The 21,989-nt window shown below is 34.1% G+C and overlaps 1 protein-coding gene and 1 long non-coding RNA gene across 5 annotated transcripts; one reads left to right on the top strand and one right to left on the bottom strand.

Annotated features, from left to right (window-relative positions):
• Positions 1–7,341: 7,341 nt before the first annotated feature.
• On the top strand, positions 7,342–8,964 carry LOC123898166. 4 transcript variants are annotated; one of them, XR_006805275.1, is made up of 5 exons: positions 7,342–7,749; positions 8,411–8,466; positions 8,550–8,633; positions 8,721–8,809; positions 8,899–8,937. It is a non-coding gene; the product is annotated as an uncharacterized LOC123898166 (long non-coding RNA). The 4 variants fall into 4 exon arrangements; XR_006805273.1 differs by having other exon boundaries at positions 7,343–7,749; positions 8,902–8,960; XR_006805274.1 differs by having other exon boundaries at positions 7,343–7,749; positions 8,912–8,960.
• Positions 8,965–17,218: 8,254 nt separating this feature from the next.
• Positions 17,219–21,744, bottom strand: LOC123898088 (probable UDP-arabinose 4-epimerase 3). Its single transcript, XM_045948953.1, has 10 exons — positions 21,547–21,744; positions 20,243–20,386; positions 19,870–19,994; positions 19,610–19,723; positions 19,410–19,517; positions 19,214–19,305; positions 18,639–18,780; positions 18,425–18,519; positions 18,112–18,241; positions 17,219–17,764 (listed from the first exon to the last, which is right to left on the bottom strand). The coding sequence occupies exons 2-10, from the start codon at positions 20,301–20,303 to the stop codon at positions 17,393–17,395; spliced, it is 1,239 nt and encodes a 412-aa protein (XP_045804909.1). The 5' UTR covers positions 20,304–20,386; positions 21,547–21,744; the 3' UTR covers positions 17,219–17,392.
• Between the last annotated feature and the right edge of the window lie 245 nt (positions 21,745–21,989).

Below are 21,989 nucleotides of genomic sequence, written 5' to 3' on the forward strand. Positions count from 1 at the left end.
TTTGGCTTAAATGCAGTTTTGCCCCCTGTTTTGATTAAATCGGAATTTTACCCTCCCTGTTTTAAAACGCGGACTTTTACCCCCCTGTTTTATAATTTTTTGGATTTTGCCCTCCCTAAAATTTTGCTTTCGAGTCACAACTTCAAAGTTTTGCACACAACTCAATTTGGATCAATAATTCACCAAAAGGATATCGAAATGACCGTAATCGAGTTATCTTTCCACAGAATCAAACCCCACTAAATTTAGAGTTACAAAAAGAGATTAATTACCGTTTTAGTGAAGGTATGTCCCCCAAAAATTCTGCACAAAATCTGCTTTCGAGTCACAACTTCAAAACTTCGCACAGAATTCCATTTGGATCCATAATTCATCAAACGGATATCAAAATGACCGTAATCGAGTTATCTTTCCACAGAATCAAACTCCACTAAATTTGGAGTTACAGAGAGAGATTAATTATCATTTTAGTGAAGGTCTGTCCAAATCAATTATTGTATGGAACTACTACTGGTATTTTTGTCATGTCTCTCACCATGTAGCTCATTTTTCAATAGTATTTACATGTCCGGAAAGCTAATGAAATTACCCTTGTTTTCATTTAAATTTCATCAAATTTGGAGTTACGATGTGTTTGGTAGACGATGTTGAATTTGAAGGTCATAAGTAGATTTCTGCAAAATTAGTAATTGGACAGACCTTCACTAAAACTGTAATAAATCTCTCTTTGTAACTCCAAATTTAGTGGGGTTTGATTCTGTGGAAATATAACTCGATTATGGTCATTTTGGTATCCGTTTGGTGAATTATTGATCCAAATTGAGTTGTGTGCGAAGCTTTGAAGTTGTAACTCGAAAGCAGGTTTTTGCAGAATTTTGGGGGACATACCTTCACTAAAACGGTAATTAATCTCTCTTTGTAACTCCAAATTTAGTGGGGTTTGATTCTGTGGAACGCTAACTCGATTAAGGTCATTTCGTTATCCGTTTGGTGAATTATTGATCCAAATTGAGTTGTGTGCGAAGCTTTGAAGTTGTAACTCGAAAGCAGATTTTTGCAGAATTTTGGGGGACATACCTTCACTAAAACGGTAATTAATCTCTCTTTGTAACTCCAAATTTAGTGGGGTTTGATTCGTGGAAAGATAACTCGATTACGGTCATTTCGATGTCCGTTTGGTGAATTATTGATCCAAATTGAGTTGTGTGCGAAACTTTGAAGTTGTGACTCGAAAGCAGAATTTTAGGGGGGGCAAAATCCAAAAAAATATAAAACAGGGGGGTAAAAGTCCGCGTTTTAAAACAGAGGGGTAAAATTCCGATTTAATCAAATTAGGGGGGCAAAACTACATTTAAGCCAACTTTTTTTTTATGTCGGACTCCCGCTAATAAGAATTAATGTGAAGCAGTAGTAACACATTCCATCATCCAAACAAATTGAAAGTTCATTTTACACGTAACCTCTTCTAAATACCTCCAATCGACCGAGTTTTATGTTTTTCAAAGTCTACCTTAAACATTAGTAATTCTTTCTTTAACCTGTAGGCATCATCCACCAATTCATTCACAATAAGAATACTATCAAGGATTTGTCTGTTTTGAACAAAAGCTGAGAATCTGACACCACCTTGCCAACCACTCTCCGAATCCTGTTAGCAAGAATCTTAGATAGAATTTTATACAAACTACTCACCAAAGATATAGGTTGAAAATCTGCCAATCTATGTGAGTTCTCAACTTTACCTTTATAAATTTGATTAGCAATATTTAGAGTAATTTAGTAAATTTAATAGTAATTAACTTTATTTTTTTTTTTTATAATAACTTTATTTTTTTTTATAATAACTTTATTTTGGCTTAAATGCACTTTTGGTCCCCCTATTTTCAAAAAAATGAAGTTTTGGTCCCCCTATTTTAAAAACCAACTTTTTAGTCCCCCTATTTTCAGTTTTTTTGAGTTTTGATCCCCCATCCTATTTTGGGGTTAATTTTGTTGATGTGGCCTTGTAACTAATGATGTGGCAACATTCATGTGGACAAATTTAATATCCATGTCATTATTATATATTTTTAAATTCAATAAAACTTTATTTATAAAATATTTTAATTGTTAGAATTATATATTCAACTGAAATAATAATTGTTAAATCTTATAAAATATGAAATTTGAAACCCTGATTATCAAACCTTCAACTACTAGAATTTTATTCACCGTCGGAGAGAATCATTCCTTATGGATTTCACTAATCCTATGGTTTCCGTTCAAACTCAACAATTTTTGAATTTTTAAAAACGAAAAGAAATTAGAGATGATTTTGTGTTTCAATAGAAATTACTCATACTCTTTAAACTATCTATGACTTTGGATGAGTTTGAATGAAAACCCAAAAATTGTTTTAAGTTTGAAGTTTAATTCTAGATTGGTTTTATATAAAGTTGGATGATGATGAAAGTTGAAGGTTCTTGAAACACAAAACTTGCTTTCAATATGCAATTGTTTGATATGAATCAAAGATGATTATGTCCATGTTGTGATTGTTTGTTTTTTCTTAGGTTTAATAAATTAGAGGTTGTGAATTTTTGGATTTTTTATTTTAATGAACTTTCTTAGGTTTAATTAAATTATTTTATAAAATAAATTTTATTGAATTAAAAATAAATAATGACATGGATATTAAATTTGTCCACGTGGACGCTGATATGCATTAGTGACAATGCCACATCAACAAAATTAGCCTTAAAATGGAATGGGGGATCAAAACTCAAAAAAAATTAAAATTGGGGGACTAAAAAGTGGGTTTTTAAAATAGGGGGACCAAAACTTCATTTTTTTGAAAATAGGGGATCAAAAGTGCATTTAAGCCCTTTATTTTTATATTTTTTTATACTAACTTTATTATATTATTTTTAATAGTTTTTTTTACAGTAATTATTTTTAATAGTTTTTTTTAATAGTTAGTTACTTTCTATATTTATTTATTTTAGTGATAAATCAAACGGACGAAAGCTAAAAGGTAAATCACCTAATCCCGATCCCAAAACCCTACTTCATATATTCTCCTACTTCATTTCATTCTTCATCAACAACAAGCAGAAAATCTCTCGCTTTTTCTTTTTTCACCTCTTTCCCTTCAATCTCTCGCTCTGTATTTTGAATAACACGTTTGTCTACCATGGCCGATTATAATTATATATAATCGACGGATCTTATCTCCTACCGCTCACACTTGTGTTTTTGGATGTGGCGAGGTCGAGTCGGCCCGTCACTTATTCATATGGTATTGTTGGTTCTCTTTGGAATTTAGGCATTCCTTTGGCAGATTTCAGTACCTTGCAGTTTACGTGGTTCCCGAGCGCGCCAATCATTTTTACAGCTCATTTGGCTTGCATGCATCCGGGTTGTAACTGTTCTCATTTAGGTGGTTAAAGTCGACGAGTATTACATTAGCTTCAAACTGCCATAGTTGGTGGTCTAGTCCTTTGATTTGTTTGGGCCTTGTATGATTTGTATATGATTTTGATTCTCGGTATGTCTTATGCTCGGGGGTTGATTATGTTAATATATCTCATTTTGGCTCGTTAAAAAAACAAAATTATATATATGGGGGAAATAATATATTCGGATCCGCATCCCATAACACCCAGAACAATCAATACAATAACCATGGTTGCGCTCCGTCTTCGTCGAATTAAACGTATGCTAATTTTCACATGATGTACATTCATATATAGGCCGGTTGAATATTATGTTCCTTGAAAAAATTGCTACTAAATTATGTTACTACTCTGAAAATTTTAATCAATTAAGGCGTGCGGGGGATATTTCTTTATGGAGTGTCTCCCCAACTAGTGGCTTTAGGTCAATGTGGCTCTCAAGTGCTAAAAGATAGAAATTGATAATGAAGTTTAATTAAATGGGAGGAGTTCTGCGATTTAAAATTCTTCAAAGAAAGGTTTTGGACTCTTTCAATAAAATGTTGTGGAATATGTTGGGTTTTTGTATGTTGGCTATATTTTGCAAAAATATCTTTTAGCCAAGTGTTGAGACATATGTGCGTACACCAAGTGTTGAGACAGATGTAACAACACTTGTATGTCTGATTGTTCGCGCCAGCTAGCGTTTTTATTTTCTACTCAATCTTTCGAAGATTTGATTGAAGAATTGTTTCGTGGTTTCTTACTCAACAAGGCGCACGTGATCAATGTGTTTCAGAAGGCAGCTGAACCCTAGTTCTATTTTCTAAAGGAATAAAATAACTTTTAGAAAATATAATATTTGTTTCAAAAATATATCTTGTGAAGATTGCTGCAGAAAATATAAAAGATTTATTTCAAATAAATCTTTGTGCTTCAAGAAGATTAGAATATTTAATTTTAAAATATATTTACAACAAATATATTTATGGGAGGAATATTTGATGCAAAGAAAGATTTGGTAAAAATATATATTTTGCATCTAGAAGATTTCTTAGAGCTGGATCATTGTGAAAAGCCCACGAGGCTCTGCTATTTAAAGGGTGCTGCTAACCCTATTTTATTTACCGAAACTTGAAGCTAAAATAGAATATCAAAGATGTAGTCTTTTAAGGGTTTCGTGTCTTTAAGCCACTCTCTAGGAGAGTTGGTGTAAAGTGAACCACTCGGGTTGTGAGATGGTCACTATGTCCTCACTCAGAAACCTATAGGTAATGAGTTGAGTATTGTAATTGGAGGAAGCTTTTAAGCAACTCCAAATTGTGAACTTAGTCGTTGGCTAGGTGGTGATGTTATTGAAGTGTGTCTTCATCTTTGTCAAGGAGAGTGTCTCCATTCTGTTGTTATTGAAATCCTTACTGGTTGTAAGGTTGAGGGGAGTGAGACGGGGTCTCATATCTAGGAGTTCCTAGGTAGAAGTTGCATTGGGTAGGGATTAAGTGAGGAGTTGTAAACGGGGGAGTTTAGCTCTGAATTAATACTGCTGATAGTGAATTTCCTCCTGGATTGGTATCCCCCAGATTAGGCTGTTAGGCTGAACTGGGTTAACAATTATGTGAGTTGTTTATGTTTTTCAGTATCTGTTTTTAATGCTCTGCTTTATTGTTCTTACTGCTAAGACAAGTGTTACGACAAGTGTCTGAACATCGTGGACAACACTTGTCTACTGTGTACCAGAATTTCAATTGGTATCAGAGCAGGCATCCTGTTCTGTATCTGGGTGAGATCCTAGGGAAGATACTTTCTGGTTATGAACAAGTAAGGAATACTGAAAAGTTGTTTGGACTTGAAGAAGTTCATATTTGTTTGAATGGTCCCTAGAAGTGGAGGATGGACTATTCATGGCACGGTGTATAGCTTTGATGTTTGAGCTTCTGTATGGTTTGATTTATTTTCAAACCTATGTTAACCTGTTGCACCTGGAGTGTGGAATTTGTGCAAAGGTCATTATGGTGTGCCTGAAGTTTGTTGAGGAGTTTTTTTCTGCTTTGAATTCTGCGGCATATATATATGATGGAAAACTTCTGGTGGTTTTGAGTGTGCAACACTCTGTTCTCCTCTGAAGAGGTTCAACTAACTTGTTGGAGATGCCAACGATACTTGAGGGTGATCTCAAGTCCACTCATAAAGGCACTCATATATGAGTTTGTTGAAGAGAGATCTCAAGGAAGTTGTGAGCAATTTATTTTTGCTTCTAACCCTAAAAGCCAACCTCCAGTGGCTTTGATAAAGGATCTCTTGGTGTGTTCCTTGAGAAGGGGACTGATGTCCTCCCATATGTTGCTACATCTGACCAGCAGTATGCAGAATCTTGTTGGATTTATTTTGACACTAGAAACTTATGGTTGACTTCTTGGGTGAGTTTATTTCTGATCCAAGTAAGTGGTAGTGCAGATGTGTGTTTTGCTTTTCCTGTGTAAGCTTGATAAAGGTATCTCATTAAAATTATTTATGTGGAGGTCAAGCTTAAATGTCAAGGACATTTTCTCTGACATCTGGAGAATCCTTCTGATCAAAGGAGACAGATTTATGGAATCTTGTTTATGGCCATGAAACAGATTCTGTTTGGAGGAGAGTAACTTGTGTATACCAACCACTAGATGTGCAGCTATTGAAGGGGAGAATGTATAATTCTCTAGAGTGCTCTGGAAAGTTATTAATGAGGAGTCCTTATTCTGAAGTTGTGAGATCTTGAAGATATGTCAGGTGTAATTTTTTGACATACTTATTTTTCTCAATATATCTGGTGGTATTTCTCTGAAACAGGATGGAGGTTGTTTACTCTAACTTGATATTATCAAGTCTATAAGAGCATGGAACTCTTGTTCTGTTGTAGTGAAAAGAGCTTCATGGGATTATGAACATTGGAGCTGCTTCAACCTATGTCCAATGGTTGAATTGTTATCTACACTTTGGAGTGTCATCCAAATCACCTAGGATAGGCATTTCAGTTGTTTCTAGCAAGGAGGAGTTATTATTTTTGGGAGCAAAGGATTATTGTTCTTTGGTATTGAAAGTTGATCAACTACTGATGGTTGATTCTCTTGTGTCCCCCTGCTATTGTTAATTATGATGTATGGACTTCCACTAAGGCCATAAGTGAGTTGCTGTTGATTCACTCATGGAACTCGTCCCTAAGACGGATGTTGTGTCAGATGTTGAAACATCTATGGCACTTGAGACAAATGTAGTACCAAGTGTAGGTACATCAGTGGCACCTGCAACTGCCACAAATGTTGGTACATCTGGGGTACCTGAAACTGTCCATGATAATGCTACTGAAAAATATGGAACTTCTGTGGTAGCAAAATCTGGTAATATCCTTGTGGATTACTCTGAGTCAGATGAAAGTTGTAAGTCCCTATCCGAAGGTAAGGGAGTGAGTGATCCTGAAGTTGTCATCATGAGTGACAATGTTGTTGGTGATAAACATGTCACAAAGGTATCTAATACTGATGTTGCAAGAAGGACTAGGAGTATATGCAGGTCTGTGTGAGAGGCAAGTGTGTTCATTTCTCTCCCTCCATAATTAACAAATTTTTGGGAAGAAGTTATGAAGAAGTCACTGATCTGGAAATCGCAGATAATGAAATTTGTAGAACAATTTGCTGCTGTTAATTGGGTTCCTACCACTCATTCCAGTAATGTAGCCAAAGAATTGGCTAGGTTCATCTATGCTGTTGGAACTAAGGTCAGGTTTGATTGTGGTGCTTATGTCTTTTATGCCACTTTGGAACATGCTAAATCTTTTGCTCTACAACTACCCATAGCATTTCCTACCTTACTTTGTGGTATTGTTCTTGACCAACATTCAACTATTCTTATGGATGCTGATGTTCCCTGAAGACACTACTACAATTTTGGCCTACAATAACACTAATTTAATAGCACTTTTTCTGAAGTGCTATTAAAAATCTCAATCTGACGCTTATAATAGCACTTTTTGTCCGAAGTGCTATAATATAGTGGAAATAAATTTTAAGCGGGGCCTTTAATAGCGCTTTCCTTGCGAGCGCTATAAAATATATGTCCCTTTGATAGCACTTTTCATGAAACGCTATTATAGGTCTTTCCGGAAAAGAAAAAAAACACTAAAATATTTCGCACTCTCACAATGCTCAAAATCGCACTCTCACAATCGCTTCTTCACAATCGTGAATTAGAAACCTTCGCACCTCTTCACGATTTCAAACGAATCAATAATATTGCCGCCATCGTTCAATCACCTTTGAGTTTTTTTCAATCGATCTTCGTTCTCAGAACAAAGTTCAGTCAGGTAGATTCGTTCACAGATCTGTCTAATTTCATTCTCGTTAGGTTTCGGATTTTACTCACAGATTCACGTGTTCATCATGTTGTATTAGCAAAATATGTATACAAAAGTTAGGTGTTAATTTAATTCCGATTTCCTTTTCAGTTTTAGATGCTAATTGAATAGATTTTAGAGAAAAATTTGAAAACTGATATTTGATTTTACATATTTGCTTGGTTTAGTTGTGTGAGTGAATAAATTGAGAGGAAAGTATAGTCATTAGTCCTGTTAATTTTCTTTGATATAGGTATTTTGGATTATTGATTAATTTAGAGGATATATGTTGATGAAAATTCATTGCATATGTGGTGTTTGTTAGAATGTCTCTAAGAAAAGAATCATTATATGCTTTGTTTGTGAATGTAGTTGCAAGTTTGTATGTGCCTCTAGTTAGCTAATTAATCTCTGTGAAAATTCATTAAAGTGAATCAGGTTCTTTCAATGTGATACATGTTTTCTTAACATCATCTATAGTTAACCTGTGGTGATGGGAAAACACGTTTAGCAATCCATTCATACCCATATACCAGTGTTAAGTTTCAGAATATTTTTACCATTTTAGATAGTGTGGCTCTTCTGTTTATGATTTTTAGGTTTTTGCTTATGTTTAATCTTATTTCTCCAGGTACATTCCAAGATATACCTTTAGTTGGCTAGTGAAACCCATGTGGTTGGTCATAAGTATGAATAACTTCTTGCTTACTTTTTCGGATTTGGACTCAGAATTTTGGTAGCATAACATGATTTTTTTTTGTTTTATATAGACTTTCTTCACAGAGCAGCTGACCTGACTCTGGTACCATCTGTTGCCATTGGGAGGGATCTTCAAGCAGCTAGAGTAACAGCAGGTGAACTTAAAATCCCCTTATTCTCACCACGCCTTTGTCAATGCAGCAAAATTTAGAGACTGATTTGGTTCTCTTGTTGATATACAGCTAACAAGATTCGTCTTTGAAACAAAGGTGTTGATTTTGAAAGTTTCCATACTCGATACCGTTCGCATGAAATGAGATTAAGACCTAAGGTTTGAACCTTTTCTCATTTTTTTCGTTATCTACAAGTTTTGGTAATGATTGGTTTTCATGTTATTCTTACAACAATGGTGAACCTAAGAAGCCTTTGATAGTTCATGTTGGATGGCTTGGAGTTGAAAAGAGTTTAGATTTTCTCAAAGGGTAGAAGAACCTAAGGGTTTCGTGTCTTTAAGCCACTCTCTAGGAGAGTTGGTGTAAAGTGAACCACTCGGGTTGTGAGATGGTCACTATATCCTCACTCAGAAACCTATAGGTAATGAGTTGAGTATTGTAATTGGAGGAAGCTTTTAAGCAACTCCAAATTGTGAACTTAGTCGTTGGCTAGGTGGTGATGTTATTGAAGTGTGTCTTCATCTTTGTCAAGGAGAGTGTCTCCATTCTGTTGTTATTGAAATCCTTACTGGTTGTAAGGTTGAGGGGAGTGAGACGGGGTCTCATATCTAGGAGTTCCTAGGTAGAAGTTGCATTGGGTAGGGATTAAGTGAGGAGTTGTAAACGGGGGAGTTTAGCTCTGAATTAATACTGCTGATAGTGAATTTCCTCCTGGATTGGTATCCCCCAGATTAGGCTGTTAGGCTGAACTGGGTTAACAATTATGTGAGTTGTTTATGCTTTTCAGTATCTGTTTTTAATGCTCTGCTTTATTGTTCTTACTGCTAAGACAAGTGTTACGACAAGTGTCTGAACATCGTGGACAACACTTGTCTACCGTGTACCAGAATTTCAGAATATAATCTAAAATTTATGTAAATTCAGATCATTATAATCTGTTGAGTTTAGAAAGGTAGGTTCTAGCTTTACACGGTTGTTTTGTAATTGTTCAAACCTAATTTAAACGTTAGTTTCATTTCAAGTTAGTTGGTTGTAACTAACTTGTTAGTTAGTAGTTGGTTAGTTGGTTACTTGCCTATCAAGCTAACCACCTATCTTTTGTTTTCTATAAGTAGGAGTTAGAATAAAGTGTAAATATCACCTCTTGTAAATTCTTCTCTCATATTCACTGATCAATAAAATCTCTTTTCTTTCTCCTAAATCTTCTTCCTCTTCTTCAATAACACAAAGTGTGTGTGCTTGTTCTCCAACAAATTGGTATCTAGAGTCTTTTGGTTCATTGTGTAGCATCACAAGATTCAGGTTCTTGGGTGAGATTGTCAACATTCAGAGGCAATGGCAAGTGGCAATCTAGTACACTTTGCACTGCTAGCAGGAGCAGAAACTGTTAAGCATATTGAAGCTTTGAATAACATGAAATGGAAGCAAGCTATGGAGGAAGAACTACGTGCCACTGAGAAGAATCAGACATAGGAGATAGTCAAGTTACCATCAGGCAAGAAAGCAATAGCAGTAAAATGGGTGTTCAAATTGAAGCTCAACCCAGATGGTTCCATAGCAAAGCACAAAGCAAGATTGGTTGCAAGAGGTTTTCTGCAAAGAGAAGGGCTGGATTACTTAGAATTTTACTCACCTGTTGCTAGAATTGAGACTGTAAGGCTGGTAGTAGCTATAGCAAATGCAAGAGATTGGCCTATGTACCATCTAGATGTCAAATATGCTTTTCTAAATGGACCATTAGAAGAAGTAGTTTTTGTGACTCAACCTCCTGGTTTTGTGATAAAAGGTAAAGAAAACATGGTATACAGGTTGAAGAAAGCCCTATATGGTTTGAAGCAAGCTCCAAGAGCTTGGAACAAAAGAATTAATGGATTCCTGGTGAAACAAGGTTTCAGCAAATGCAAGTCAGAATATGAAGTTTATGTACAAAAGTCAACTTCAAGCATCATTCTTATATGTTTGTATGTTGATGATCTCTTAGTAACAGGGAGTGACACAGCTAAGATTGAGAAATTCAAAACTATCATGATGACTGAATTTAAAATGACAGATTTGGGAGAAATTTCTTACTTCTTATGAATTGAATTTTTGAAAACTTCAAAAGGATTAATGATACATCAAAGAAAGTATGGTGGTGAGATTTTGAAGAGATTTAATATGTTTGATTGTACCTATGCTATAACTCCAATGGAGACAAATCTTAAGTTGGAAAAGAATGAAAGTGAAGATGTAGTGGATCCTACAATGTTCAAACAGATTGTTGGTTCATTGAGATATATGTGCCATAGCAGGCCAGACATATGCTTTGCAGTTGGCTTGATTAGTAGATTTATGGAGGATCCTAGACAATCTCATATGAAAGTTGCTATGAGAATATTGAGGTACATAGCTGGCACACTAGATTTTGGAATTCTCTTTCCAAAGTCAGCAGTGAATGCAAAATCAGAGATAATTTGCTATTCAGATGCTGATTGGTGTGGTGATAAAGTGGATAAAAGGAGTACCACTGCTATTTCTTCAAGTATTTGAATGCTTCAATTGCTTGGTGTTCAAGGAAGCAACCAGTAGTTGCACTTTCCTCATGTGAAGCAGAATATATTGCTGGTTCTTATGCAGCATGTCAAGCCCTATGGATTAACTCAGTGCTTAAGGAATTGAAGATCAATGTGAAGAAGCCAATTACACTGCAAATTGACAATCAATCTGCAATAAACTTAGCTAAAAATTCAGTGTTGCATGGAATATGCAAACATATAGAAGTCAGATTTCACTTCTTGAGGGAGCAGGTGAATCAAGGTAGCTTGAAAGTAATTCATTGTGCTACTGGTTCACAAGTTGCAGATATTATGACTAAGAGTTTGAAGATTGACAGATTTTGGAACTTAAGGAATTCACTTGGTGTGTTCCAACTTAGATCATGATGTTGAACATGTTGCATAGGTTTGAAAATTAAGGGAGCATGTTGTTTTGTAATTGTTCAAACCTAGTTTAAAAGTTAGTTTCATTTCAAGTTAGTTGGTTGTAACTAACTTGTTAGTTAGTAGTTGGTTAGTTGGTTATTTGTCTATCAAGCTAACCACCTATCTTTTGTTTTCTATAAGTAGGATTTAGAATAAAGTGTAAATATCACCTCTTGTAAATTCTTCCCTCATATTCACTAATCAATAAAATCTTTTTTTTTTTTTTGAAGCAATAATAAATAAAATCTCTTTTCTTTCTCCTAAATCTTCTTCCTCTTCTTCAATAACACAAAGTGTGTGTGCTTATTCTCCAACATATACACCCTGTCCTGGACTTGGCTACTTGATGTAGGAAGTCATAAGTAAGGTGGAGTGTTGTTATCCGACATGATCCGAGTTGGTTCAGTTGTAGCCTTAGTATTAAACCTAACATATTTCACAGATCACATACAATCTATGAAGTGAAATGAGCATGAATTGAAAAGACCACAAAGTGGCACCAAATGAGACATATAAATATAGTATTTTGCTCACAATTGTACGAGGAGTCCAACCATGTCATTTAATTTAATTAATTCAAAATGTGTAACACAAAATAAAAATTCTAACTTTTCATGTTTCTTCCTTTTGAGTGATTACTTGTTGTACTATTTCTCATGCAGGAATTATTTGTTCTTACACGCGCACGCATGCGCACACACAAAGATATAGAAGAACAACTTTATAATTAAGAACAACTTAAGTATGAGGAGTCTAACCGTGTCACAAAATCACATTAGAACATGTGGGTCCAAATAGATTAATATTTGCTTGACATTCAAAGTTGTGAGACAGACACCCCTCTTAAGAAAAACGTTTAATATTAATAGTGTAGATTTTATTTTATAAAAAAAAATATGGGTTACCCTAAGTTTTGGATATTCGTTTACCACTAATCTAACTTTCTCAGCCAATGGAGCCAAACTCTAAAAAACAACATATTCAGTTGAAAAAAATGGTTAACATAAATTATTATTTTTTATCATAAAAAAAAAGTATACTAATTCATCAATTTTTGTTGTACTTTTTCATCAACACAATGGTAGTGAACGGACAAACAAAATTTGTTGTTCTCTAGCTTTGCTCCTGGGACAGATTTTGTTATTTCGAACAATATGTTGTGCACCTAAAATTAATTATATAATTTTTTATTAATCATAAAGTACAACATGTGTTCAAAAATACCAATTTTATGGAGGATGAATAGAGATTTTAATTAAGAAAAAAAAATCAAACCTCATCAATCATCGGTAGGAATTGACTTGGAGGTTGGAACAACACTACTTTGTTAGTCTGAAACAATGTAACAAATCTAGAACAAAAATAAGATAAATTATTTAACAAAATTTTAGTTTGTGTAAGAATTTCTCATGGTTTGCTGTGTATAGTACACTTCTTCCAATTTTACAAAGTCAATCACCTGAAAAAAATAATTAAACAACTCAGAAATTAAGAACCATAATTAATAATTATATATCATGACAATTTTTCATTATCATATTTAATAACCATTTCAAAATTATTTTTGCTTTTAATAAAGCGTACCTTGTCTCTGGACCTTCCTGTCACTGTGGCTGTTGGAAAATTTCTTGCAATGCCTTTGAGCGTTCCTCTCATATAATTTCACAAAATAATAATAATAATAAAAAATAACCAAATTAATAAAAAATCACAACCAAATTAATAGCATAGTAGCTTGAGAGGAACAAAACTTAGAGAAAAAAAAAAATTATGTAGTCATAAAAGCTTTATGACTCTGTTGATATGACTCTGTTTCAATGAGTAACCTTTTTCAATGAAATGTTTTGGATATGTTGATATTACTCTGTTTCTGTTTTTTGTATTATTTTTTGTATAGTCAAATCAAAATGACTATACTTTCAAATTTTGCCTCCAACAAAGCGAGTTTTAACATCCAATGAGACATTGCAAGACAATGTTCAAAAGTCATCCACGAACCATAAAAGAAATAACTCTTCTTGTCACGTGTTTGACCAAATTTACCCTTTGTAAAATTTATTATCATTATTCATGACATCGAATGCATTTTTGAATGACTTGAGGAAGTGTGCGCGTGCATACACTCACTCGCGCGTGCATGCGTGCGTGCAGGGGAAGAAGCTCTCATGGAATGAGTCCATGAGTTCACTTCCAAAGGTTTGTTTTTGGGCTTGGCCAAAAGCCCATTAAACCAAAGTAAAAGAGTAGACATTGCTATTGAAAGATAGAGAAGAAGAACATATAACAAATAAGAAGAGAATAACAATGTCTTGAATAGAGAACAGAGAGGAAGAGTGGAGCAATGTCTTGACCAGAGAATTTATTATGGTTTTTTCCACCATGATCTTATAAACTTCATCTATCATGGGCAAGAACTCCTGAGCAGGCTGGAAAGTACCCCCTAAAGTAATACATGCAAAAAGTTAATTAGTAAAAAAAACAAAAAAAAAATACTAATAATTTTTTTTATTTGGTACAAAAACATTTCTCACTTTCTTTTTCGGTCCCTTGATATCCATCCCATGGCTTCCAGCATAGTATAATTATGGAAGCCTTACAAAGCTAAATAACTACAAAACAAATATTACAAACAAAATCCAGTTCCAAATTAGTCATATATATATATATATATATATATATATAAATTTTTAAAAAAAATGATGGGATTTATTTTCTTGAAATAATGTACCTTGTCTAAGCACCTCCCACTAACAATGGTTGTCGGGAAATGCCTAGCTATGTCCTTTAATGTTGCTCTCATCTAAGTTAATTATAAAAAAACATTAAAAAAAATAGTTATATTATATTTTATGAAAGGAAATTAGAATCAAATGTGAGAGAGAAAAAAGGGTAAAATGGTATAACTTTGTACTCATGAAAGCTCTATCTGAATTTTTAACAATCGGAGATAGAGTTCCATCATAATCAAGGAAAATTACAATTTTCTTCCCATACACATCTAACAACATTCGATAGAACATGTTAAATGCTGAAGGCTTTTGAGATTCAAAAGGAGTTTGCGAACCATGTTTGGTTCGAACAGGGGAAAATGCTCTCATGGATGAGGTCACTTCCAAATGTTTGGTTTTGGGCTTGGCCAAAAGCCCATTAAACCAAAGTAAAAGACTAGACATGGAGCTGTTGAATGGAGAAGAACAGAGAAGAATGGAGAAGAAGCACAGAGAAGACTGGACATATGACTCATTTATAGTACTATGTTCTAACCTATTATTGTACTGATAAGTGATAAGGGACTAGTTAGAATATGTACTGATAAGGGACTAGTTAGAATATGTACTGATAAACGCTAGTTAAAATGTTCTTGTGTCTTACTCTGTCTGGCATGCATCCTGGCTCCCGAGACTCTTTCATAAAATTTCAACAATTTCTCCCGCTCCTCAAAAGCCCACAGGGACGGAATTGATTTTCATGAAATGAATGGTTATTCGGGAAACGTCTGTTGATGAGGAGGTGTTACATGGTATCAAAAAGGAAACCAGGGCTCCGTTCGAAGAGACGAAGTTTGGTCCTTCTCCCTCACATGCTCCTTACCATGAGCAACTCGGTTGGCTTCGTGAATGAGAACGCTGATCACCCTCACGTTGGAAGATTAACATTTAAAGGGCTGAAAAGGTAGCGACGGGATGTAGATCTTGATTTTGGAGGTAGCGTAGTGTAGTTATAATGCCTTCGCTCTCACATCCATAGCATGAGTAGTATAGGTGGTGAATATGAAATGGGTGGAAGAACCTTACTACTCCAAGTCATTGGAAGAAGCATTGTTTGACCTTTTTTTTGGGTGTGAAAGAGAGGGAGCAATGCTCCCAAAGAATACCTTCCAACTTAACCAATGAATTTTGGATCAAATCTAAAGAATACAATATTGTTAAAACTCTTAAAGAATTAATCTGCACAATTATACATAGCGAATGTCCAATTTACATGAAGTATGTAGATGTAATAATCCGATACCATTTCACTTCAGAGTTTTTTGAGTAAAGTTAATTTGAGTTCAAAAACTTAATTTAAAGTAAACAGACACCACCAATCTATAATTCTTGAATTTTCTTTTTAAAACAAACTAAGTACACCAAAAATATCAAAAGAGGGACATATAATACGACCTTCAAGAAATTCCAACTTGCCCTTACATTACCACTTATGCAGTTATGCTAGCTCAAAATACAAAGCATTATCAAAAGAAAGGAAAAATTACACTCACTTCAAAAATCAAAATGCAAAAAACCAAATAGTTCAGCATTTAACAAATTGCTTATATGTAAAAACAAAATAATACTAATATTTTTGAATAAGTATCAAACGGTGGAAGGAAGATACAAAAATTAAAAAGAACACAATCATTCACTGGATCTTCCCTCAACAACCAAAAGAAAGAAAATCAAACATTCAAATATTGTCGGTAAATCAATTTGTGGGCTCGAGATGTTCCAACAAAACGACACATTCAGTAGGTGATTGAGTTTGAAAATAAAATAAAAAAGTAGGTGATGTGATAAAAAAAATTGGTGAATGAGTGAAACATCAATGTCATTTTTTTTTAACCATTAGATTTTTAATAAAGGAACATAAAAATCTTGTTTCTATCTATTACGGATTATGATCTTTATGATCTACGGTGACATATTTTCTTCGGTGAAATCTCAACCATTCATTATGTCTACTGCCTAAAGTCAAACTCAATTGTAAGAAATTTATATGGTTTAGATTGACAATTAACAATCTCCGATGGATTTTCACGAAAGACAATCTTTGTACATGTCACTACTATCCTGTAATCTGGATTATTATTGGTACACATATGTCATTGTTTGTGTATTTGTTGTTTCACGAAACTTTGTTTGCGAGTTGGATTTTAGAAAGTATGTGAAGAGAGGGCTTATTTTTCTTTTTTAAATTAAGAACACTATAAAATATTTTTTAAAATAATTGAAAGAACATGATAAATGATCAGAGAATATGTTAATCGTATTTAAAAATTATTTTCATAGTATTCTTAATTTAAAAAAGAAAAATAAATTCTCTCTCACATCACTTCTCCAAAGAAACTAAAGTTGTGTTTGTAACTTGCAAGTTTGAAGGAGAGGGCTTTGGAGGGAGGGGAAAATAGCGAAATATTTCACATTTTTTGAAAGATTATTTTTAGAGAATAACTCCTCTATTCTTTCCACTTGTTTCTTCCTTTTTTTTCAAAACTACTCGTGTCCAAACTCGCAAAAGAAGCCTAAAAATCTAGGAAAATATGAAAAGGAAAATGCTAAACAGTATCCCGGGAGCACTGTTTAAGGAATCAAATATAGTAATATGGCATTGATACTTGTGCAGTCAACTTTTCAAAAGTTTAAAAAGTGATATTTTCAATTTGAAACCTTTTTTTTTTTTTTCCTTAACCATTGTCCCGGGGGCACAGGTTAGCATTACCCATAAGAAAATTATGATTGACTTGAACATGCTAGAGTTCCACCAAACAAAATGCAACCAAATACAAGGGAGGGAAATGCTTCATAATTAAGTTTTTATTTAGAATGGAAAAATCAATAAAACAGAAAATAAAGCTATATAAGAGCCTGCACATTATATTATTGAACCATTATTATTATATATGTTGAATACAAATAAGTATAATGAATGAACTACCAACTCCCTAAGAACAAAAATTCATCATCCCATGTATGAGAGAGCAATATAATGGCAGCTGCTATGTATGTGTTCCTCACTATAGCTCTAAGAACTTCCGTAACCGTTAGGGCGAGATTTCTGCCATTTCCATGCAACTTGTATGCTCCTTTCAAGGTCAGTGTATTGTGCAGTCCAGTTCAGTTCCTGCCTGATCTTAGTTGGGTCGCTGTAAACCTCGGCGTAGTCGCCGGGCCGGCGCGGAAGGAAGTCTACTTTGATGTCAACCCCTGTAGCCTTTTTACAAGCGCTCACAAACTCCTTAACTGACCTACCTTTTCCTGTACCAACGTTGTAGATCCCAACTTTACCAGGTCTTGCCTTTTCGAGAGCTTTGACATGAGCATCAACAAGGTCGGTTACATCGATATAATCTCGAATGCATGTTCCGTCAGGTGTGTTGTAATCTGTTCCTGTAACCTGTAAGGTCGCAACAGATGCAGTGAGAACAGGTTCATTTTACATCATGATATACTATTAGCTTAGAGCATTGTTTAGAAACAGGTTCAAACGGTTGAATCGGTCAGTTCGATGCTATGTTTGATCACGGTTTTATGTAGTCTTGTTGAACACAATACAAAAATCAAAGTAACTTATATATGGCAAAATCGTTTGATATTTTCTACAAGAACTAGTAAAAAATTTATTCATCTACTAAGATTTTAGCAAGGTATCAAATACTATTCCGACAATTAGTCTCATAACAGGTTGAATTTGCTGACTTATGTAAACATTAGCAAAAAGTAAGAATGGCAATATTAATATACCTTTAAGCCTTGTGTAATACCGCGAGCTGCATCGAAGCAGGCACCTGAAATTCGACCATGTTCCCGAAGTTCAGGTCTTGGCGCCTCGCCTAATCTCCCTTCAGGGTCTGATCCAATCACATTGAAATATCTAGATATTTCCAACAAAAAAAAAGATCAATAATTACAACAGTAATGATTCTAAATTCTAATGTTCAAATTAACAGTTTTGGTATGTCAAATAATCCAAAATTACCGATATCACTTTTCCTTTTAGTATATATAATGCCAATAAAGACATGAAAAATAAGAAGTGCTGATGTAAAATACAAACCTTAGAATCATTACAGCCATCTTGGAATTTTTAGAAAAATCAAGGATGATATCTTCTGCCATCTTCTTAGCTTTTCCATATGGATTGATTGGTTTCTGAAATTAAGTATATATCGATTTAATACTACACTCCGATGTAAGCCATTGCAAGATGCAACGAAAAATAAAAAGTTTTAAACTAAACTCAATAACTCAACCACACTTGGATTTCGCACCTGTTCAGTTACTTCTGTAATTGGCATCTTTTCAGGTTCCCCGTATGTTGCGCATGTACTTGAATATATAAATGTCTTCACATTATATTTAGCCATAGACTCCAATACCACCAAGGTATTTGATGTAATATTATGATAATACCTGAAAAACAAGTTATAGAACATAAATAAAGTAGAACTCAAATGGATTCATTACAATTGTGTTTAGTACACAAATACAACTTTATCAGTTTGGAAGAACCCGAGTTCGAATCCTGATGGAACAATCTTTGGCCAGACTTTACTTACCTCCTGGCCTGACTCCAAATTACCGAGGTCCCTTTTTCCTTCGGAACTAAAGGGTTAAGACCCCAAAAAAAGTACAACATTTTTTGTGTTAACCCTCTGGTTCCTAGGGGAAGGGGGCCCCTGTAATCCAAAGTTTGGCCACGAGGTAAGTAAAGTCTAGCCAATAATTGCTCCCACCGGGAATCGAACTCGGGTTCTCCTTGGGAACCAAAGGGTTAAGATCCAAAAAAAAGTACAACTTTATCAAATGGAACTAATGTTCCCAAATGTAATCTACAAGTACTTACTTAAGAGGGTAAAGTGTACTTTCTCCGACATATGCAACAGCTGCAAAGTGCATCACAGCATCAAACTTATTCTCTGAAAATATTTTATCAACCTAATAACCAGTCAAGTAAACAATTTTTCCGGGAGATTCATTAACAAATATGCATCGATCGAAGTAAAAATTCAACAGCAAATTATTTTCTGTAACAAGGATACGGATTTTGCATCCCCCAAATCAGCATATATAAATTGAAGCCTTCCAGGTTCTGGAAATAAGCTTTGAAGAACCCTAACGGCACCCAAATTTCCACGCGACAGATTATCCTGAAAGAGACAAAGTTTGTTTAGCACAGACTGGTCATTGTATTTGCATTCAACTTTATCACAGAGAAGTTTTCAGTATTATTGAGACATACCACTATGGTAACTCTATAAGATTCCTTCAGAAGACGTAAGGTAGCATGTGAACCGATATAGCCAGCACCTCCCGTCACTAAAACATGAGTGACACCAGGCTCATGGACAGAAAACTGGACCAAAAAGAGAAGCAGAATCCCGATCAATAAATCAAAACATCACGATGAACGCATAGGCGCATACATTAGTTAATATAATTTATAGATATAGAGACATTCATATAGAAACACGACATTCACGTATCTATTAGATGGATTACCGGACTAGGAGTAGTGAAAGACGGAGATCTCTTGATCACCAAAATACATAATGCCGTTAATGCTACAAGAAGAAAAACCTTCCCGATAAAATTTCCCTTCCTTTTTGGATCCACATAGTCCATACCTGATAGGCAGAAACATAAATGAGAACAAATATATCTTAAAGCTTCAATATAACTATAACTCCGAATAATTATTTATAATACGCGAACAACCAACCAACATGAAATAAATCACAGAACTTCCGACAACTAATTCATATATAAACACCTTATGCAATCGATAAATGTTAAGCAACCGGAGACTAATTCAATATAAACAGAAAATTAGTCAAACCACCATTTGTGCTCAAATTTGGCAGAATAACCTTACCGCCTAATGACATAGATCTGGCTGCCCTTGGCTGATTTCTCGGCCTAGAAAAGTTTAGCATTTGCAAAACCAACAAGAACTTACTCCGCAATATCAACTATCACATCAAGGGCCGCCGCACTCAGGAGGATCTTGAGTGATATGCTGTAGCAAAAAACAAACCATATAAGTTTTCTTTCTTTCTTTCTTTCTTCTGGAATGAAAACAAAACTTCTAAAGAAGTTTAAAATGGAAAAGAAAAAAAACCAGTAGAACAAAAAACAAACAAATTGATGAGTCAATCAAGGGTAAAAGGTAACACTTTTTCTCCAAAAGTTATATTGGTGAAGAGTGAGAGAAAAAAGAATGAAATAAACAATGAAAAGTGAAAAACAAATTCAAAAAGTTAAGATACTAATGACCATAAAACCTCTACAAAAACAGAACCTTGCAAATTCACCACTCACAAAAAAAGACTCAAAATCACATAGCATGTGATGCTGTGAAAGAGAACGTGACATACATGAAAGATCCAAACAACTTAAGCTAAAGAAAATCATGAAAAAACATGGACATAACTTGTTTGTCAGAAAAGCACAAGGAAAAAAACAAAGCATAGTGGACCAACTTTACAATCTTTTTTCAAATTTTCAAAAACAAATATCAATGAATCCATTACCTATGTATGAAACAACAACTTGAAAATTTCAAATCATACCAAACAGTTGAAACACACAAACAACCAAGTTCATCAGAACCAATTTCAGGATCCAATCAACACATCAAAATTTAAATTATTGACAAATTCAAATTCATCAAAAACAGACAAAAAACCTTGTATTTTTTATCCTCATTTTATATTTAGCAGCATTATTAGACCAATTCAAATTCATCAAAACAAAACAAAACAAAAAAATACCCTTTTATTTTTATCACCATTTTTCATTTTGCAGCATCATTAACTAACAATCAACCTAAAAATCAACTAAAACACCAAACCTAAAAAGAAAACCTCAAAGAATCAACTAAAAACAATATCATAATACAAAACCCAGAAATGCAAAAACACCAAAAACAAAAAAAAAACTGAATTAAACAACACGTTTTAACAGTCCAAAACATATAACAGTAAATAATTAACAAAACAAGACCATCAGTGAAATGATTTTTTACAGAAACAAAAAAGAATCTTTTTTTACAAAACAGAATCATTTTATAGAGTAGCCCAGAAGATTATATGATCTTGTAAGAAGAAAAAGAGTAGAACTTTAAGCGTTTCAAAGTAAAAAGATGGTTTTTTTGAAAAGAAAAGAAAGTAGTAGTACCTAACAGATTGTGGAAAAGAGAATGAAAGTGGGAGCAGGTGAAGGAGTAGAATTGTGGGGTGAAGAAGTTGAAATTGAGAGAGAGAGAGAGAGAGAGAGAGAGAGGGAGAAGAAATGGGTTGGGGTTGGATTGTTCTAATAGGTGGAGAGTTTCTCTGTGTATTCATGTTGTCAAAGCGTTACAGGCTGCAAAAGGAAACAACACCGTAGACTAGACTTTTTCCTTTTTTAATTTACTTTTTTATTTTTGTGAAATTTATTTATTTTTTATTTTACCGTCTTAATTAATACAAAAGTCAAAATATATTTTGTTTATATTTTAATCAAATATTCTTTATAATATGAAATGTCAAAATATAATTTGACCGAGGATGAGTGAGTTTTTAATGATTTGTTATTGGTTGTATAAAAAGAAAGGAAAATACATTTTTTTTATCAAGCCA

Source organism: Trifolium pratense, linkage group LG7 (assembly GCF_020283565.1).
Source record: "Trifolium pratense cultivar HEN17-A07 linkage group LG7, ARS_RC_1.1, whole genome shotgun sequence".
Classification (NCBI taxonomy): Eukaryota; Viridiplantae; Streptophyta; class Magnoliopsida; order Fabales; family Fabaceae; genus Trifolium; species Trifolium pratense.